At 30.0% G+C, this 15,849-nt stretch overlaps 1 protein-coding gene across 1 annotated transcript; it reads right to left on the reverse strand.

Annotated features, from left to right (window-relative positions):
• Positions 1 to 409: 409 nt before the first annotated feature.
• On the reverse strand, positions 410 to 1,465 carry LOC139096845 (balbiani ring A 67 kDa protein-like). The gene is made up of 2 exons (XM_070648601.1): positions 755 to 1,465; positions 410 to 545 (listed from the first exon to the last, which is right to left on the reverse strand). The coding sequence occupies exons 1-2, from the start codon at positions 1,443 to 1,445 to the stop codon at positions 415 to 417; spliced, it is 822 nt and encodes a 273-aa protein (XP_070504702.1). The 5' UTR covers positions 1,446 to 1,465; the 3' UTR covers positions 410 to 414.
• Between the last annotated feature and the right edge of the window lie 14,384 nt (positions 1,466 to 15,849).

A 15,849-nucleotide genomic window follows, 5' to 3' on the forward strand; every position in this document is an offset into this window, starting at 1 on the left:
ATCCGTCACACCAACAAAGCAGTTTTAAGTGTAATTAAATCTGAAGTATTATCAGTCAATACGCCACAAGTTGTCTCACTCCACATCCAGAAAACTTTATCAATAGCAATAATTTCTAGATATCTGAAAAGGATGAAGACTTATTGAGATATGTCTGCAGAATCTTTGATAACGTTCATCAATATCATTAATCACAGCAAGTTTTGATGTTGGTTCCAACTTTGTAAAGCATATTTGGCACATAGAAAAAATCTGTTGATCTATCACCTTCATAAAACCAAAATCAATAAACAAGTCTGAGAAGACTAAGGGATCACTTTTATGAAGCTGACTTTGCTGATGCGATTATGAGGAGAGCTTCGACTTCAAGGAATGCTTTGTGCCATTTTTTTGGCGGAGTTAATTTTCATCGCTTTAATTATTGTCAATAGTTTCTTCCACTTTTAAAAGACGCTTGTTGTAGCCATTTGGATCTTCTTCATTTGGGTCAGTTGGTACTGAATCTTGTTTAAAGTAGTAGCTCAAGGTATCGTTAATAAAGTATGCTGTGGATTAATATTGAAATAAAATTTAATTTTTTTAATTTAACAATATAAATTTGATTCATGAAATTGAAAAAGGGGCGTATCCTGGGGAAGGAGAATACCTTTTTCAAAAAGTTTATCTTGGGTTTTTAAGACGAAAATCAAAAAAAAAAAAATTTCAAAAATTTTTATATTTAATATAAATAATTTGGTAAGCTTGGCTATCATACCTGTAGGATCATCCTCAAAACGCTTAAAAACACAATTAATCACAGAAAACATTGTGCTCAAAAAATAATCCTTAACTTTCTTCATTTCCGAAGATTTTAATTCGTCATTAATATCTCCAAACCTAATTATAGCACTTTTAGCAAGAAACTTGAGGAAATCATTAGCTCCATCAAATACTCCACATGTATAAACATTCAATGGTCCAATATCTTCCTCAAATATTTTTTGTTGTTCTACCATTGAATCCAATATTGCATCTTCATTGCATTTATCAGCATCATTTTTAGAAATTTTAAAATTTTCAATCAATTTTGATTCTGGCTCGACTGTCTTCAAAAACAACTGAAGGCATGGAAGTTCTTCTTTTATATGTCTGCGAACAAACTGATTTAAAACATACTCGAAAGCTTTATTTTCGTCGGAGCATTTTAGCAAAGCAGCAATCATGAAAACGGGTGTCTCCATTTCCGTCATTATCATATCCCCGTTTTGTGGAAGTTTAAAGAAGTTTTTAACACAATTGTAGTCCATTCCATTTATGACATCATTTTTATCAGTACGCTTCGATTTTATAAGCATTGTGCTATAAATGCGACTCAATCTTTCTTTTCTGATTTCACGACCATGACACTCGTAAATGATTGCAATTAGAGCTAAAATAAGCAAAATTTGCTTGATTAGGGACTTCATTCTGAAAACCTTGAGCTCTTATTATCGACTAATGTAAATTTTAAAATTTTGAGTGAATTTTATAGTTCAAAAAATTGAGTTTTTGTATTCCTCTCGTTATTTATATATTTCTGATGAATAATAGGTGATAATCTTGAGATGATGTTATTGCATGACCTAAGCTAAGCTGATAGTAAAAACGTTATCATTGAACATGATTGAATTCAGCTCTGCACAAATGGTTGAGCATGTGTATTGATTCAATTTGAATTTATTATCCATAAAGTTAAATTATTGGTAAACATTTTAGTATGACGTGACTTGATGCCGGATTCAATATAAATCAGACAACATCATGTCACAGCCACGGTGACCTATTGCTTGACTTGTGCTGTTCGGGTAAATTTATAATTATTTTACCAAGTCCAAAAGGGCCAATGTTCGAAAAAATACGTGATAACACGTATAATTACGTAAAATATAATTCACACTTAAGTGCTCAGCTGTTATCAGTCTTCAATTCATCCCTCTCACTTGTTTGCTGATAATGGTCTTAAATTAGTATTGAAATTAAAAAAATCCAGTTTATTGTAGATCGAATGAAATCAGAACAATTGAAAGTCAACCATGTGTTGATAACGGAGTAAACTTATTTTAGTTACAAAAGGCTGTTTTATGGCGACATTTATGACGATCATTTGTTGATTTAATTGTAGGGTGATTAAAAATGCGTGAACATCTGTTGGAGTTTTTGAAAGGATTTGAATAAATTTTTGTACTTTGAGGTAGCGATGCTGAATTTTACCATGTGATTCATCTTATTCTTCTGTACCTCTCTCAAAAAATATCTTTTTGTCTCAATTGGTCAATTTTCATAACTTTTTAGTTTTGTACTTCATATAAAAACCAGGACATTTTTCGCCTCTACCTATATTACTGTTGTCCTACATGTTCTTGAAAACCCGATTAAAATAATATTTATAAATTTTCGCTTTTTTATCAGTAATTTAATTAATTTCCTTTGTTGCGGCAGTCCCAGACGACAAAGAAAATTGCAAAAATTAATAAAAATAATTATAACAAGTTATTGATTTTGATGGACGTGTTTATTTTTGATTTGACTGATTTAATGTCCTCATATGTATTTTCATGGTCCATTTTGTAATTTATTGGGCAATAATACTGAGAAGCCGATTACTGGGAATATTCAGAATTTTTTTGTGAAAATCCAACGTTGCCCCTAAGCAGTACTGAGTTTATTTTAAAATTCCTATCGCATTTTCTGGTCAGCTCTTAGATCAAACATTCAATTAGCCTGATATAATGCACGTAATGCAGAATAGCTTGTAATGCAACTAATAATCAGTAAAAACAACAATAATCAAACGATTATTCTAAATAACGATGAATCTTATGATGAACTTTGATTTCTGTTGAATCGTTAAATTGCTTTTATTATCTCAGACAAGCTTGAATGAGCATTTTGATTGGCATTTAAATTATTGTACTTTGTACAGCGGAAGTCGTTGAGTCTGATGTTGATTAAATTAATTGCTTTTTTAAAAAATGTTTAGACTGAAATATTTGTTACTAATGTTGATTTTATAGCACGTTTGATTAAACTGCTGTAATCAAAGTAGCCGATATTGCAATCTAGAGGAAACCATAACCATATATTAATTCTGTTATTTAGCTATTGATAAGCTCATTCATGACATCATTCATAATTCCACATAAAATATTGCAAACTTTTTTTATCATACAAAAATAAATGTGCCATTTTAATTAGAATCAAGTGCAATACTTGAAATTGACACATGTTTCAGCAAACAACTGTCATTCTTATTTTCTGAATAAAATATTTCATAATCTACATTTTATCATATCAGTTCTCATATTATTTAAAATCCGCATCAACTGTCCCAATTTATTTCGTTAAACCCTTGAAAATGAAACTATTTATTGCTATTAATGATGTAACTGATTGGATGATAAGGCAGTGACAAATTGAGAAGGAATGCCAAAATTTTGAATTTTCTATTCCAAATTAAAGTTCTAGTTTAAATTTCTTAAATTTCATCTTCGTTTCATCATGCCTATTTATCGAACGTGTACAGCTGTTTTTCATTCACAAAAGTAAACGTGAATTTTTAAGCATTCAGTTGCTATGCTAAAAAATATATAACATGAATAACAAAAATTGTTTTCAGATTGAATAGAGAAAAAAAAATGTAGTGATAATACAATAATGAATAATGAATAATAAAAGCACGTGCTGATAATAATATAGAAAGTTTAGATGAAAATGTGGTTAGAGACTTTGAAAATTGTGTGTTTTTGGAAGAAGTTTGGAGATATTTCGAAACTTTTTTAATGACCGGAAAGTTCCGAAGGCTTTAAAAAGTCCAAAAGGTTCTAAACATTCCTAAACTTCTGCGTATTTTCGAATATGCTCTTAATTGGACTTAATTGATCTTAAACAGCCTATACCAGACGCGGCATACAGGTTGCTCACAACTGCCTTTAACTATCCCAAAATTATGATACAAACTATTCTTTAAAGTTTTAAAAATATTTAAAGGATCTTCAATGCTCCCAAACGGTCTTTGTCATAAACTGCACCAAATGCTGTTACACAATCCAAACGGACAAGACAGGCTGTCAAAAAAATAATAAAACTGTTCTATTTCAATTTATTATATGGTTCAAACGGAAAGCTCTAAAACACAAAAAATACGATTAATTCCATTCAATCCCGTAATCTAAATCCACATGCGTACAATCAGCAATATAAAATCGATGCCAGAATGTCTAGCAAAGTTGCATAGAAACAATATGAAAAAAATGCAAGTTAAAAAAATTCCAAACAAAAGTCAATTTTAATTGTATTTAATTTTCTCACGTAATATTTTTTTTTGTTCATTGAATGCTAATATATGTAAGATAATTAAAGGTAATTTGATGTGACGTTAGAATTCAGATTGTTTTTTTCTGATGAAATAATTTTGAAGGATGAATCACTTTAGCTAAGTTTTAGGAAGTATTCTGATGCAATAAGGACGCGGAATTGCTGTAATACAAAGAGGATGATATAGAATTTAGAATAGGGTTTTTTTATGATACACTGTGATGAAAAGTACACTAGTTGAATGAGTCATAAAGAAGTGCCCAAAATAAGCGAGACCCTGGTTGAGTTGGATTTGGCAATATGACTTCAAACTTAAATAACGATTTCTTTAAAAATAACTTTTAAAGCTAATTTTGATAAATTGGTCCATTAATAAGTCTACGTGTTATTCATCAGACATGACTGTAATACAGCGTATCTGGATCGCGCGTGTTTTTTTATCGTTAAAATATATTTTTATTTAACAGTATAATTTCTTCATTATCACAAACTTCCTTTTAATTTTTAAAATTAGTCGTTTTTTTTACATCTTTATTTCTTATCAATTAAACGTGAGACATTCTTAAGCTTCTACTAAAATTGAATTTGAGTCATCTTACACACTTTGTGAGGATTACCAAACCTTAAATCTTGAAATGTTAGTCAATGGTTTAACAAGAATTGAATTAGAGAAAGTCCGGAACTTGGATAATGTCATAATGATTTGAGGGCAATTGGATGTCGAACTGCTTGTCAAGTTGCACTGTTGCATTAATTGTGTTAATGCATTTATAATTATGCATACATTTTTGCTAAAAACTTAATTTTGTCTAATTTTTTTAAATAGCCAATTTCGTTGCTGGTGTCAATTTCTCCGACACTGATACTGTATGGTACGGTACAACATGGTATGGTATGGTACAGTATAGTTACCTTTACATATAGTTACACCTCTGATGTAGTTCACATGGTGTGACAAAAATATTTTCCTGAATCATACGATGGTAGGGCAGTGGTTTACCAATGTTACGGTATAGATTACCCATTCGCACGGTACAGGCAAGCCACTTGGTCATATCAGGTGTACTACTGTACCATACAAGTGGTGTATCTATACCTTACCGTAAAATTACCAGAGAAATTGGCCCCTAGTTGTTCACCTATTTTTTGCTATATTTAAAAATTTATTTATAAAACTCAATAGCTGTGAAAAATTTCAAAGAAAAACTTGTTTCTTAAATAAATTTAATGAATTTAAAAACCTAATAGTCATATCTAATGATTTCTAATTAAAATAAATGTTTTCTTAAATTAAGTTAAATCTTCCATCAAAGTAATATTTTATACATCATAAAAAATGGTCAAATACCTTCGCAGCAACTGAATCACACACGTTTTCGATCATTCTAGAAGTTTACAAAATCTGATGTTTCTAACAGACTTCTAAAAAAACGTGGATGGTGAAAATTAACCGTAAATTGTCATGAGAAAATTCAAAAATGAAAAATATTATGAAATAGTGATGATAATTGCTGAAGTCATCGAACATGATGTGACATGTTTTTAGTTATGATGCAATAAACGCGGATGATTAACACAATTATTTTACATTTTTAATTGGCAAAAATACATTGACTACTCGACTGATGATGGACGAGCAGACTAAAAGACTTATCTAATTTGATATGGACATGATATTTCGACATTTTTCATGAGTGTCAAAATATAAACGAAAAATCAAAAATTTTCCCCAAATTTAATACCGTAATCTATCCAATAGTTACATAAATCTGCACAAAAAAAGTGAAAAAAACCCTTAAATGTTATAAAATAAAATTATGAAATCCCAGAGAATTCGTCATCGATAACTGAAGTTATGTCCACATTTCCTGTAATCAGTTCAACGTCGGTGCCGGAAATCCGTTAAAATATTTTCTGTCACCAAGTCATCTTTCGATCAGGTCATCTATACGTAAAAGCATGCTTTCAGTCAATCCTCCCAACCGTCACTGATGTCGTCATCAAAAACCAATCGCCCTTTTCCGCGGCAACTAAAGATACTAAAACGTGTTTGACAATCCCCAAAAAAACAGTCAACTTCATCCGCTGTTCTTCATAATTTTGTTTAATTTTAAAATATTTTCGCAAAAACCTGAGCAACGAATAACAGCTGCAAATAAACAAGACAACGCATGTTCTGTCACGTTTCTACTTCCATTTCTTCTTTTGTAATGTTCATGTTCACGATCAAATGTGCTCATACAATTCTCTAAATTGTAATTTTACCATTTTTTACTGAAATACTGAAATACTAGCTTGTAGAATTAGTCATTGTGTGACGTATTTTTGCGGAACGGTTACTTCCTACTTAGTAACAAGCATGCATTGTGGATTTTTGAAAAATGAATTGGTTGCATAAGTTAAGGGAAATTTTACTTAATTCAGAGTATATCGTGTAGCTACAATGTAGGGATACTAAGACATTTACTATATGGATTTAGTGTAGTAACATAGGGAAATTGTGAGGAGGAGGTGTAGGGTACTAGGGGCATTGGTGTGATTGTGTCAATTTTTATACTGAGTGTTTTAAAGTGTTAATTATTAGAATTTAATAAATTACAGTAAAGTCTCTAGAATACATCAAATTAAAATTACAAAAAATATATTAATAAGTATAAAAATTGTATTAATGATGATTTTATGGTTTCAGATGTCCATGTCATAATTCCTATCTGTTTCTATAAATCTAATGTATCTCTTTTCTTTTGTGTCCTTCTCTATTCTTCCCTATCCTTCCCTATTCTTCTGTAGCTTTCCCAATCCTTCGCTATCCTTCTCTATCCTTCCCTATCCTTCCCAATACTACCTTACCCTAGCGCCAAAATGGCAAGATTTTTGGACGATATTGCCAGAATTCGAATGCAAGATTTTTGCCCGAGAACGATTTTTGCCAGACTTTGCAAGATTTTCCATACATTGAAAATCCTTAACTGCACGACAATGCAAGAAAGTAAGCTATAAATCGGACCGATTTTTTTTATCGGTCCGATTTTTGCAAGATTTTGCCAGACAAATCGTCCATAACCTGACTAACTTGCATGCAAGTTTTGGACGATTTTTGCCAGATTTTGGAAGATATTGCAAGATTTTTTATTAAAAAATTTTAAAAATTATATTTTTGACATCTTTTTTATCTTTCTCATATACTTCACAAGCTTATTAATCTTTTTAAAACCTTTTATACTCGTCCGATTTTTGCCAGATTATGCCAGATTTGTCTTGGGATTCGAACCTAGGATCGCTTGATTTGAAGATTGTTTGAAGTCGTACACTTAACCGCTGAGCTACCGCTATCTGAAATTATATAACTTTATAAAAATGGCAAAAGACATATATAAGTTACCAGTGAATTTCAAACATGAAATATAATTATATTCGGAATAAAACTGTTTGAATTAAATTTATATTGTACTTATAGAAAAATTTTTTTTTTTACATTTTTAAAATGTTTAGTTTAAGTGTATTTTATTCACTTCTTATTCACATGCGAATGAATTGAATTCGTTAAGATTCGGAAATTGATGTTTTTTAACGTATGGCGTTATCAATAATTTGTAATTAGTTTGTTTTTTAATTCTCCATCATAATCTACTAATTAGAAGCTGCATTGCGAGGAAATTGTCGAATTCCCTTTATGCAATATAGTCATACTAATAATCAAATCATTTTGGGTTTAAAATCAAGATAATTTAATAACGAGAAACCGAAATCTCTACTTCTAGTTAATCTAGTAAAAAAAGTACGGTAATAATCTTGTTCAAATCAAAAATTTATAACTTATAAGATTTTCTGAAAATTTCAAAAAAAAAATCAAAAAATATCTGGCAACATCGTTCAAGAATCTTTCAATTTATGTCCGATATTCGAAAGACTTTTTTATCCGATTTTTGCAAGATTTATCTTGCACAATCGGACCGTAAAACTGGAAGACATTTTGACGTTTTATCAAAAATTGTGTCTGGCAAATTCTGGCAAAAGTCGTACGTATAAGATCTCGTCAGATTTTTGCTAGAAAATGCAACCTTTTTTTTTCTGGCAATATCTTCCTTATCTTTCCTTATCCTTCGACTATTCTTTTTTCGTGCATAGAAAAAATCTTCCTATTTCTTTCAAAAATCTTCCTTATTCGGACGGAAAATTATTCTCCTATGAAAATCTTTCCATTTTGGCTCAAGGGTATACCTCTTAAATCTTCATTATTTATAATTACTTAATATTTTATGATTTTAAATTCAATTTTCCTCATAAAAGTCCCATAAATAAGCACAAAGTAATAAGAAACTTTCTGCATATATTCTACACCTCTTTCTATCTTTTTCTAATTTCATATTCTATTCTGCTCTATGCTGTACTTACACAGCACTTACACAGTCAAGTTTTGAATAGCTACACAAAATGTTCATACTGTACAGTATAAAAATATATCAAATAATACCGAACAGCTGTTTATTTATACAACCACATTGACAGTAATTTTATATGAAAGTTTATTGATTTACTTAGTAAATACAGAAGCTGCAACAACTTTTACATTAGATAAATACAGTAAAAACTTTATGTATAAAAAATTAGATTTTGCTTAAACGGTCAATGGAGTTGAAGGATGAAATGGAAATGAATTTATTGAGTTGAAAGTGAATGAATGAGATGTAGAGATTGTATGGATAAAAGTTTTAGAAGATTTGTAGATTTAATGGAAGTTTGAAGGATTTCGTAAGGAGACGTTCACTTATTATGCTCAGGGTAGAGGGGGGTAATTGAATAGAATTGGGTAAATGTGGCTGAATTATGCAAGAATCAGAATTTTGGCAGATTTTGATACGTTTTGATTTTAGTCAATTATGAAATATTTTATATTTAACAGCTGATTTTTGGCACATTTTGTAATATTCCCTAACAGACAAAGAGACCAAAATTTCTGGCTAAGCATTGACTTTTAGTATCTACATAGTAGTTCAATTCAGAATAATCACAGCACATAGCTGAAATGCACAGAAACTTATCGCAAAGAATGAATAAATAAATGTATACAGCATCTAAGAACAGAAATAGATGAAAATATACAGAGTGTAAATACATAAAAGCCGAACACATTCTCAGTAGCAAAGTAAGTACAGTCCAACAACAAATCATGTACAAACGGCGAATGATATAGTTAGAACTTCATGTTTATGACACATAAACAAGATGAAATGTTTATTCAAGACTTACATTTATGTATGAATAAAATTTATATATATAAGAAGTAGATTCAACATTGAAGGTCAATTAATTTGATGAGTTAATTGAGCTCCGAATGGTTGATTTATTTAATTTAATTTAATTTAATGTTGATGATAAGTTATTCATTTAAGTTCATGTGTACTTGATGAGATTAATTTAAATTTGTAGATTTTTTAGGTGTATTAGAGCTTTTCTTGGGGTGTTGGAATGCTTAAAAGGGTTATATCTTTTGATATTGGTTAGATTAAATCTCAATTTCTATGGGCTGGGCTAAGGTTCGACTGCTTGAGGTTGAAACTTCAGATGACAATCAAGATAGACTTGATCACGATGGAATAGTACAATTTATTCGATAGGATGAATATTAATCTTAAAATTCCATAGAAACGCAGTTATTGACGGAAACCTCGTACCTGAGGAGTTTCACTAAGTGAAATGGGGGTTGAAATCCAATTTTCTACATCTTCCAAATAGTTTTTCATCGGTATACATATGTTAATTAGCAATAGATTTACAGATTAATCTTGTTTAGTTCACCTCAACTTTCTATAATCAACATCAATCCCAATCAGCCTTAAAAAAATCCTCCAAAATTCTTATTCAACCCTAATGACATCAGTTCTAAAATCATCTCATGTTATTCACATCTCAACTTAAATCCACATTAATCCAGTAATACCAGCAAGTGAATTATTCATTTTAAAATGAAATTTCCTGTCCGTCTTATCACAAAAAGCCGCGAATTTTAAACAAAAAGAAGTTTAATGTCATTATAATCTTGCTTCATGAAAATCGAGACTGTTCCAGATTTAATTTTATATTTAAGTCATTACCACGTCAGTTTTGATGGAATTGTCTTACACAAATTATTTTTTTGCTGGGTGATAACTTTGCGGTGTACGGAAAGCTTATCAAATGTCGATGACTGATTTCGTGGTTGTGAAATACAGGAAAAGATGTTGAATGACGTGGATGATAGAGAAAAGGAGTTGAGGCTGAATTAAGGATATTAGAGTCTGATAAATGGTTTTATTTTACTATAAATATCAAAAATCTAGTTTCTTCATAGTTCCTTGAATTGACTTATTGGATTAGTGAAAGTCTTAATGTTAAGCCTGTTTGATTCATTTTTCAACTAAGCTGCCTAAGTCATTTCATATGCAGCACATAATCAAATCCGATTAATCTCAATGTCCTTGAAATTTGTTTGTTTTTTTTTGCCATCTTATCAGCAACAAATATTTCTGTTAAAAATATATGAAAACTAGGTAATCATAACAGGAAACTAAATTCATTGAGATTAATTTTATGTGAAGCATTCACACATTTCGAAATGATTAAAAAAGGAATGACTTCAGACATTGTGGTTAAAGTAATCTAACTGACCTACTTAATTTTTTTTTTTTAAAAAAATTTTTTGAAGCGAATTTTTTTAGGTGATGATTGACGTAAAAGAATTGAAAAATTCGCTCTTTATCAAAAGATTTTTATGTCAAGGTTTGTTTTCGTAAAGGACTTGTGTACTAAGGTATAGTTAGTTTAGTAGTAAGGGTACAGTAATTTGGCTAGGCAATCAGTTTAAGCTAAACTTTTAGCTTATTTTATCTCAAAATTCAGTTAAAAGTCAAACAAATTTTTAATATTTAATGTAAAGAACTCGATTTCACCTTCTGTTTTTGAGGAAGAATTAAGTCAACAGTTAGCTGACAAAAGCCGCTTTACATAAAAATTCACACAATAAATCTGTCAACAAATCACATAATTTGTCAAAACAAAATTGCTATAAATAATAAAAATTACTTGATGTAAGCAAAAAATTTGAATTAAAAATAGCAAAAATTGATTTCATCCGCATAAAAGTAGAATCAATTCACGATGACGAGTTAATGAATGTAAATTAATGCTAAACAAATTATATCGTGTTAATAAGTCCGCCACCTTTTTTTTTTTGTTAATTTTTTTTATTTTAAGACTTGAAAATTGATTTATTAAACGTGAATTTTCAGGTGAAAATCAGGCGACAATTTTATTGTTTACAAATTGTTGTTTACCAGAGGCTCATCACCCGAATTTTCATAGTCTGCACTAATCGGAAATGTCAATGCCTTGTTTTATCATCAGACAAAATTAAATATGAGAATTTTTTGTGCTGTTTACAACAAAAACAAAAATTTGAGAGAAAAATTTATTATTACGCTTGAAATTGCACGTCTACTGATTTTATTTTTCTTGTTGTGCCTCGTATGACTAACTTTCCATATATTCATAATCTTGCATATAGTCACATCGTCACTTTTTGTGTAATCATTAACACGAAATAAATATCGTTTAGATGTGAAATTATTGGATAGGTATGGAATCAATGTTGATAAAGTTGGGACAGATAATGCATGTATATCCACGAAATGAAGTTATCCATGTCCTGAAACTAAATGTATACTGACCACATCAGGCGAGTCGAAGCGGCTCGGTGGTGGAATTGTTTCGTACTTCGGTACCTAATTATTGTGATGCCGACCAACCTGTCATAAGTTCGAGACTCGGCAGGAGAAACCTTTTCATCTGTCACGAACCATATGCTGTGGAAACGCGGCTCTCAGTCTACCTTTATTGACAAAAGACAATAAACTTTAGGTTTACTAAGTGAAGTGTTCTGGCGCACAGTCACTCGTTTGACAATCATTAACCGCCAAACGCCCTAGCGCAGCTCTGGATCTCAATGATCTGAATAGCTACATCTAAAGTAAAGCATATTTCAAAACTAAACTCATTCCGAAATTTTTAAAATCAATTATGCAGCTCATTCTGAGCTTTCGTGAATAATTTACTTAAATCCGCCTGAAAGTCTACTTCCAATAAATTCCAACAAAACATCTCCAACTTATTCATCTAGCCTCACTCATAAGTAAATGTTTATTTTAATATTTCACAATGTACAGCTGGTAATATAAATTTTTTATCTGAAATAAACATGTTGATTACTTATTTTCACTCATATACGAATAAATTTACGAAGCTTGAATTATTATTGTAGGCAAAATGTAAGTAAATAACGAAAAAAAAAAAATCATAAAATAATTTGAAATTGTGCGATAAATCTTTTCCCTTTTTTGCCGCTTCCCCCTCCTTCATGATATATTTCTAGCATATATGTACATGCCTATATATATTTTCTGTAATCAAAAATGTATTTACGAATGTGATACAAGGGGAGCGTAAAATATTCGAGTACAAATATTTTCCATATGAGTGGGTGCTGATTATAAGAGCAATGACATGAATTGAACTAATCTGATATTGATTGGTTTTTAATCTTAATTATTTATTACACGCTTTTTTACTATTTTTGTTTTGATACCTGTTAAAAGACATGCTTATTTTTTGAAGCAAACTGAACTAGTTCTTGATGTAAACTTACTCTAAATTAGAAGATCCTGAAGACTAATTTCTGTCTAATCCATACAGAATACAGAAACATAACTGAACTTAATCTTGAATTAAACTCATCTTGAAATCTGACTTAATCTCTTGTAACTGATTTTTAATAAAGTTTAATGACTTTTCGGCAATAATTTTGTTCTTTTGATTTCATTTCTTTTCAGTCATATCAGTCAAATATGTTCGATTACAAAAAAAAAGTATTTTTTTCGTTTCCTTTTTAAAACAAAGGCTGGTAAACAGAAATAAAAATTGTCCTTATTTTTTATTGCAATATGAATTTTTGCGCAATTGTTTTTCTTCACATTTTGAAATTTCAAAATTTTTATTTTTGAAAAAATGTCTTTCAAAATTAGTTGTTTACATTTAAAAAGTAATGAAACGATTGCAATAAGCAGAGATGTGCAAAGAAGGGTATTAAGGATTTCCTTCATACTTATTTGTCGAATAACTCAGCTATCTATTGCACTTAGGAACTATATTAAGCAATGCTAAATTAACAGAAATACATATAATTTTCAACTAGAGAAGTCCATCAACTTAAAATTTTTTTTCGAATTTAATGAACATCTTTTTGTTTGCTATCATTGGCTTCAATAGACAGACAAGAAAATGAAGCGAGCCCTCACGCCATAAAAATTATATTTTTGATAAGAATAAAAGAAATTTAAACAGAAATTGGAAGAAGTGAGTCATTTTTAAATCACATAGCTTAAAGTCGAGTAGATTGAAAAAATGGAAAATAACTTCGTATTTTGCAGTCAACTTCAACAATATCAACTTTGAAATTATTGCATGTGCAATTAAAAGAATTTTAGAACTTTTTAAATGCCCAAAACTAGCCTCAATGGCAAACTTATAGTAAACATAAGCATTTACGGTCAATCTCAATTCTCATTTCCTTTTTCCACCATCCGTTCAGAATAAAATCGGTGTAAACAAGATACAAAAGAAAAATAGAGCGACGAACATAAACAATTTAATTTTCTTTTTTCTTTCCATTTTTCACTGTGCAAATAAAAAAAATATATTTTTTAATTCATAAATTTTTCTAACTGCACGTTTTTTAAACGATAATTGTTTTTGAAGAAAATAGCACAAAAATTGTGTCAATAAATTTTTTTTTCTACAAATTTTCTCATTTTTCATTCTCAATTTCATGCTCGAATTTCCTCAAAAAAATTCACTTCCTTCTTTTTATTATTGTTATTCATTCAGTCATGTGATGAGCTGTTTATTTTCGATATCATCATTTTCTCGTTGATATCTTTAGTGATATTGCTACTTTTTGGCTTCGTCAATGCTGGCAATCAGAGGAGGGTATTATGTTATTTAATATTAGATTTTCCTAGAATCTGAACTTATCCTACAACTGCACTAATTCTTAGAAACCGGACTAACTATTCGAAATCGATCTTTTTATTAAAAACTGAACTCATTTTTATTTTCAATAATTCTAAAAAGTAACTGAACTTCGGCATCATTAACCAAAATGTTGAGAATACCTTTTTGTCCTACCCTTAATCAGGAGGGTATTCTTCATGAGATCATTTGATGATAGTAAAAATTAAATTTTCTAGTAAATATTTTTTCTTCTTAATTTACAATTCACGTTTCAGTTTTCCTACATTTTCGTCTATGATAACACAAAGAAGATTCATTAAATATCAATTTTCACGTTCACCACTCCACATACACATAAAAAGATGTAAATACGATTTTTTTATCTAAAAAAGAATCACGAAAGGGAATTCGAGGTTGCAAATTTTATTTATTTGCATACCTCAATTTCGGTAAAAAAAAATCACCGAAGAATCAGGAAGAGAATTTTTTTCATATTAAGAACTGCCTTATCTACTGTCACTCAGCAGGTCTTAATACACACAACACCCCATAGGAAAAAAAATAAATAAATAAAATTTATATTTTGCACATCTCCGAATGAAAAAATTGCGTATTGAATTGTAAAAATAGGCCAAATTTTTCTTCTCTTTTTCCTCCGAATTTAAAATTGTGTGTTTATCACTAGAAATATTTATCATTTCAGCCATATGCTATATGTTTATGAGTACAATCGTTCCAATAAAGAAGAAGCTTTACATAACATAGGAGGGAAAAAAGCAAAGAAATCTGCGAAAATATTTACATTTCTAACCGGTTGAAATTGGATTTATTTTGCGTAAAATTGCATTTTATTAGATAGGATGGGAATGTGTTTGTGGAATTGCGGTTTGTTGGATCGTTTTGAATTTGATTGAGGTTTGTTTTGTTTTTTGAAGATAATTCGAATTTTTAATAGACTCAATATACTTTAGCTAAATATCCCACAACATCCTTTTATTAAAATTTCTCGAAATTTCGATTTTTATGAATGTTCGAGACTAAGACCGGAACCGAGATCAAGACGACAAGTGATAAATCTCGAGACTAAGACTGGGACAGAGACCAAAACCGAGACCAAGACGACAAGTAATAAATCTTGAAACCAAGACTGCGAAGCCTTGGGTCTCTAAAAACCTTAAAAAAATTCACAATAAAACGACCATGAAATATCAAATGATTCACATCAAATAAAATATTTTTAAACAATTTTTATGCGAAAATAAAATTGCCTCATAAATTTTAAACAATCTCATTTTTGATACTGCTGAAGGTCTGTCGTCTATCTTCTTTCCTTTTCCCCCTCATTTCATTGTCGATTAAACTGAGTAAACATATACACAAATTATTTACTTTTCGGCACAGCTCATCGCTTTGGCCTTGCATGATGTGATAAGAATAGTAGAAAGAAAAATTCGCGCTTTGAGGCTGAAATGT

The sequence above is a fragment of the Chironomus tepperi genome, unplaced genomic scaffold, assembly GCF_022539635.2.
Source record: "Chironomus tepperi strain 1889 unplaced genomic scaffold, CSIRO-AGI_Ctep_v1 contig_408, whole genome shotgun sequence".
NCBI lineage: Eukaryota > Metazoa > Arthropoda > Insecta > Diptera > Chironomidae > Chironomus > Chironomus tepperi.

Coding starts and splice junctions, on each gene's coding strand:
- LOC139096845 (XM_070648601.1), bottom strand. CDS start 1,445: ATGAAGTCCCTAATCAAGCAAATTTTGCTTATTTTAGCTCTAATTGCA. Junction 546..754: donor TTTTGAGGATGATCCTACAG/GTATGATAGCCA, acceptor ATTAATCCACAG/CATACTTTATTAACGATACC.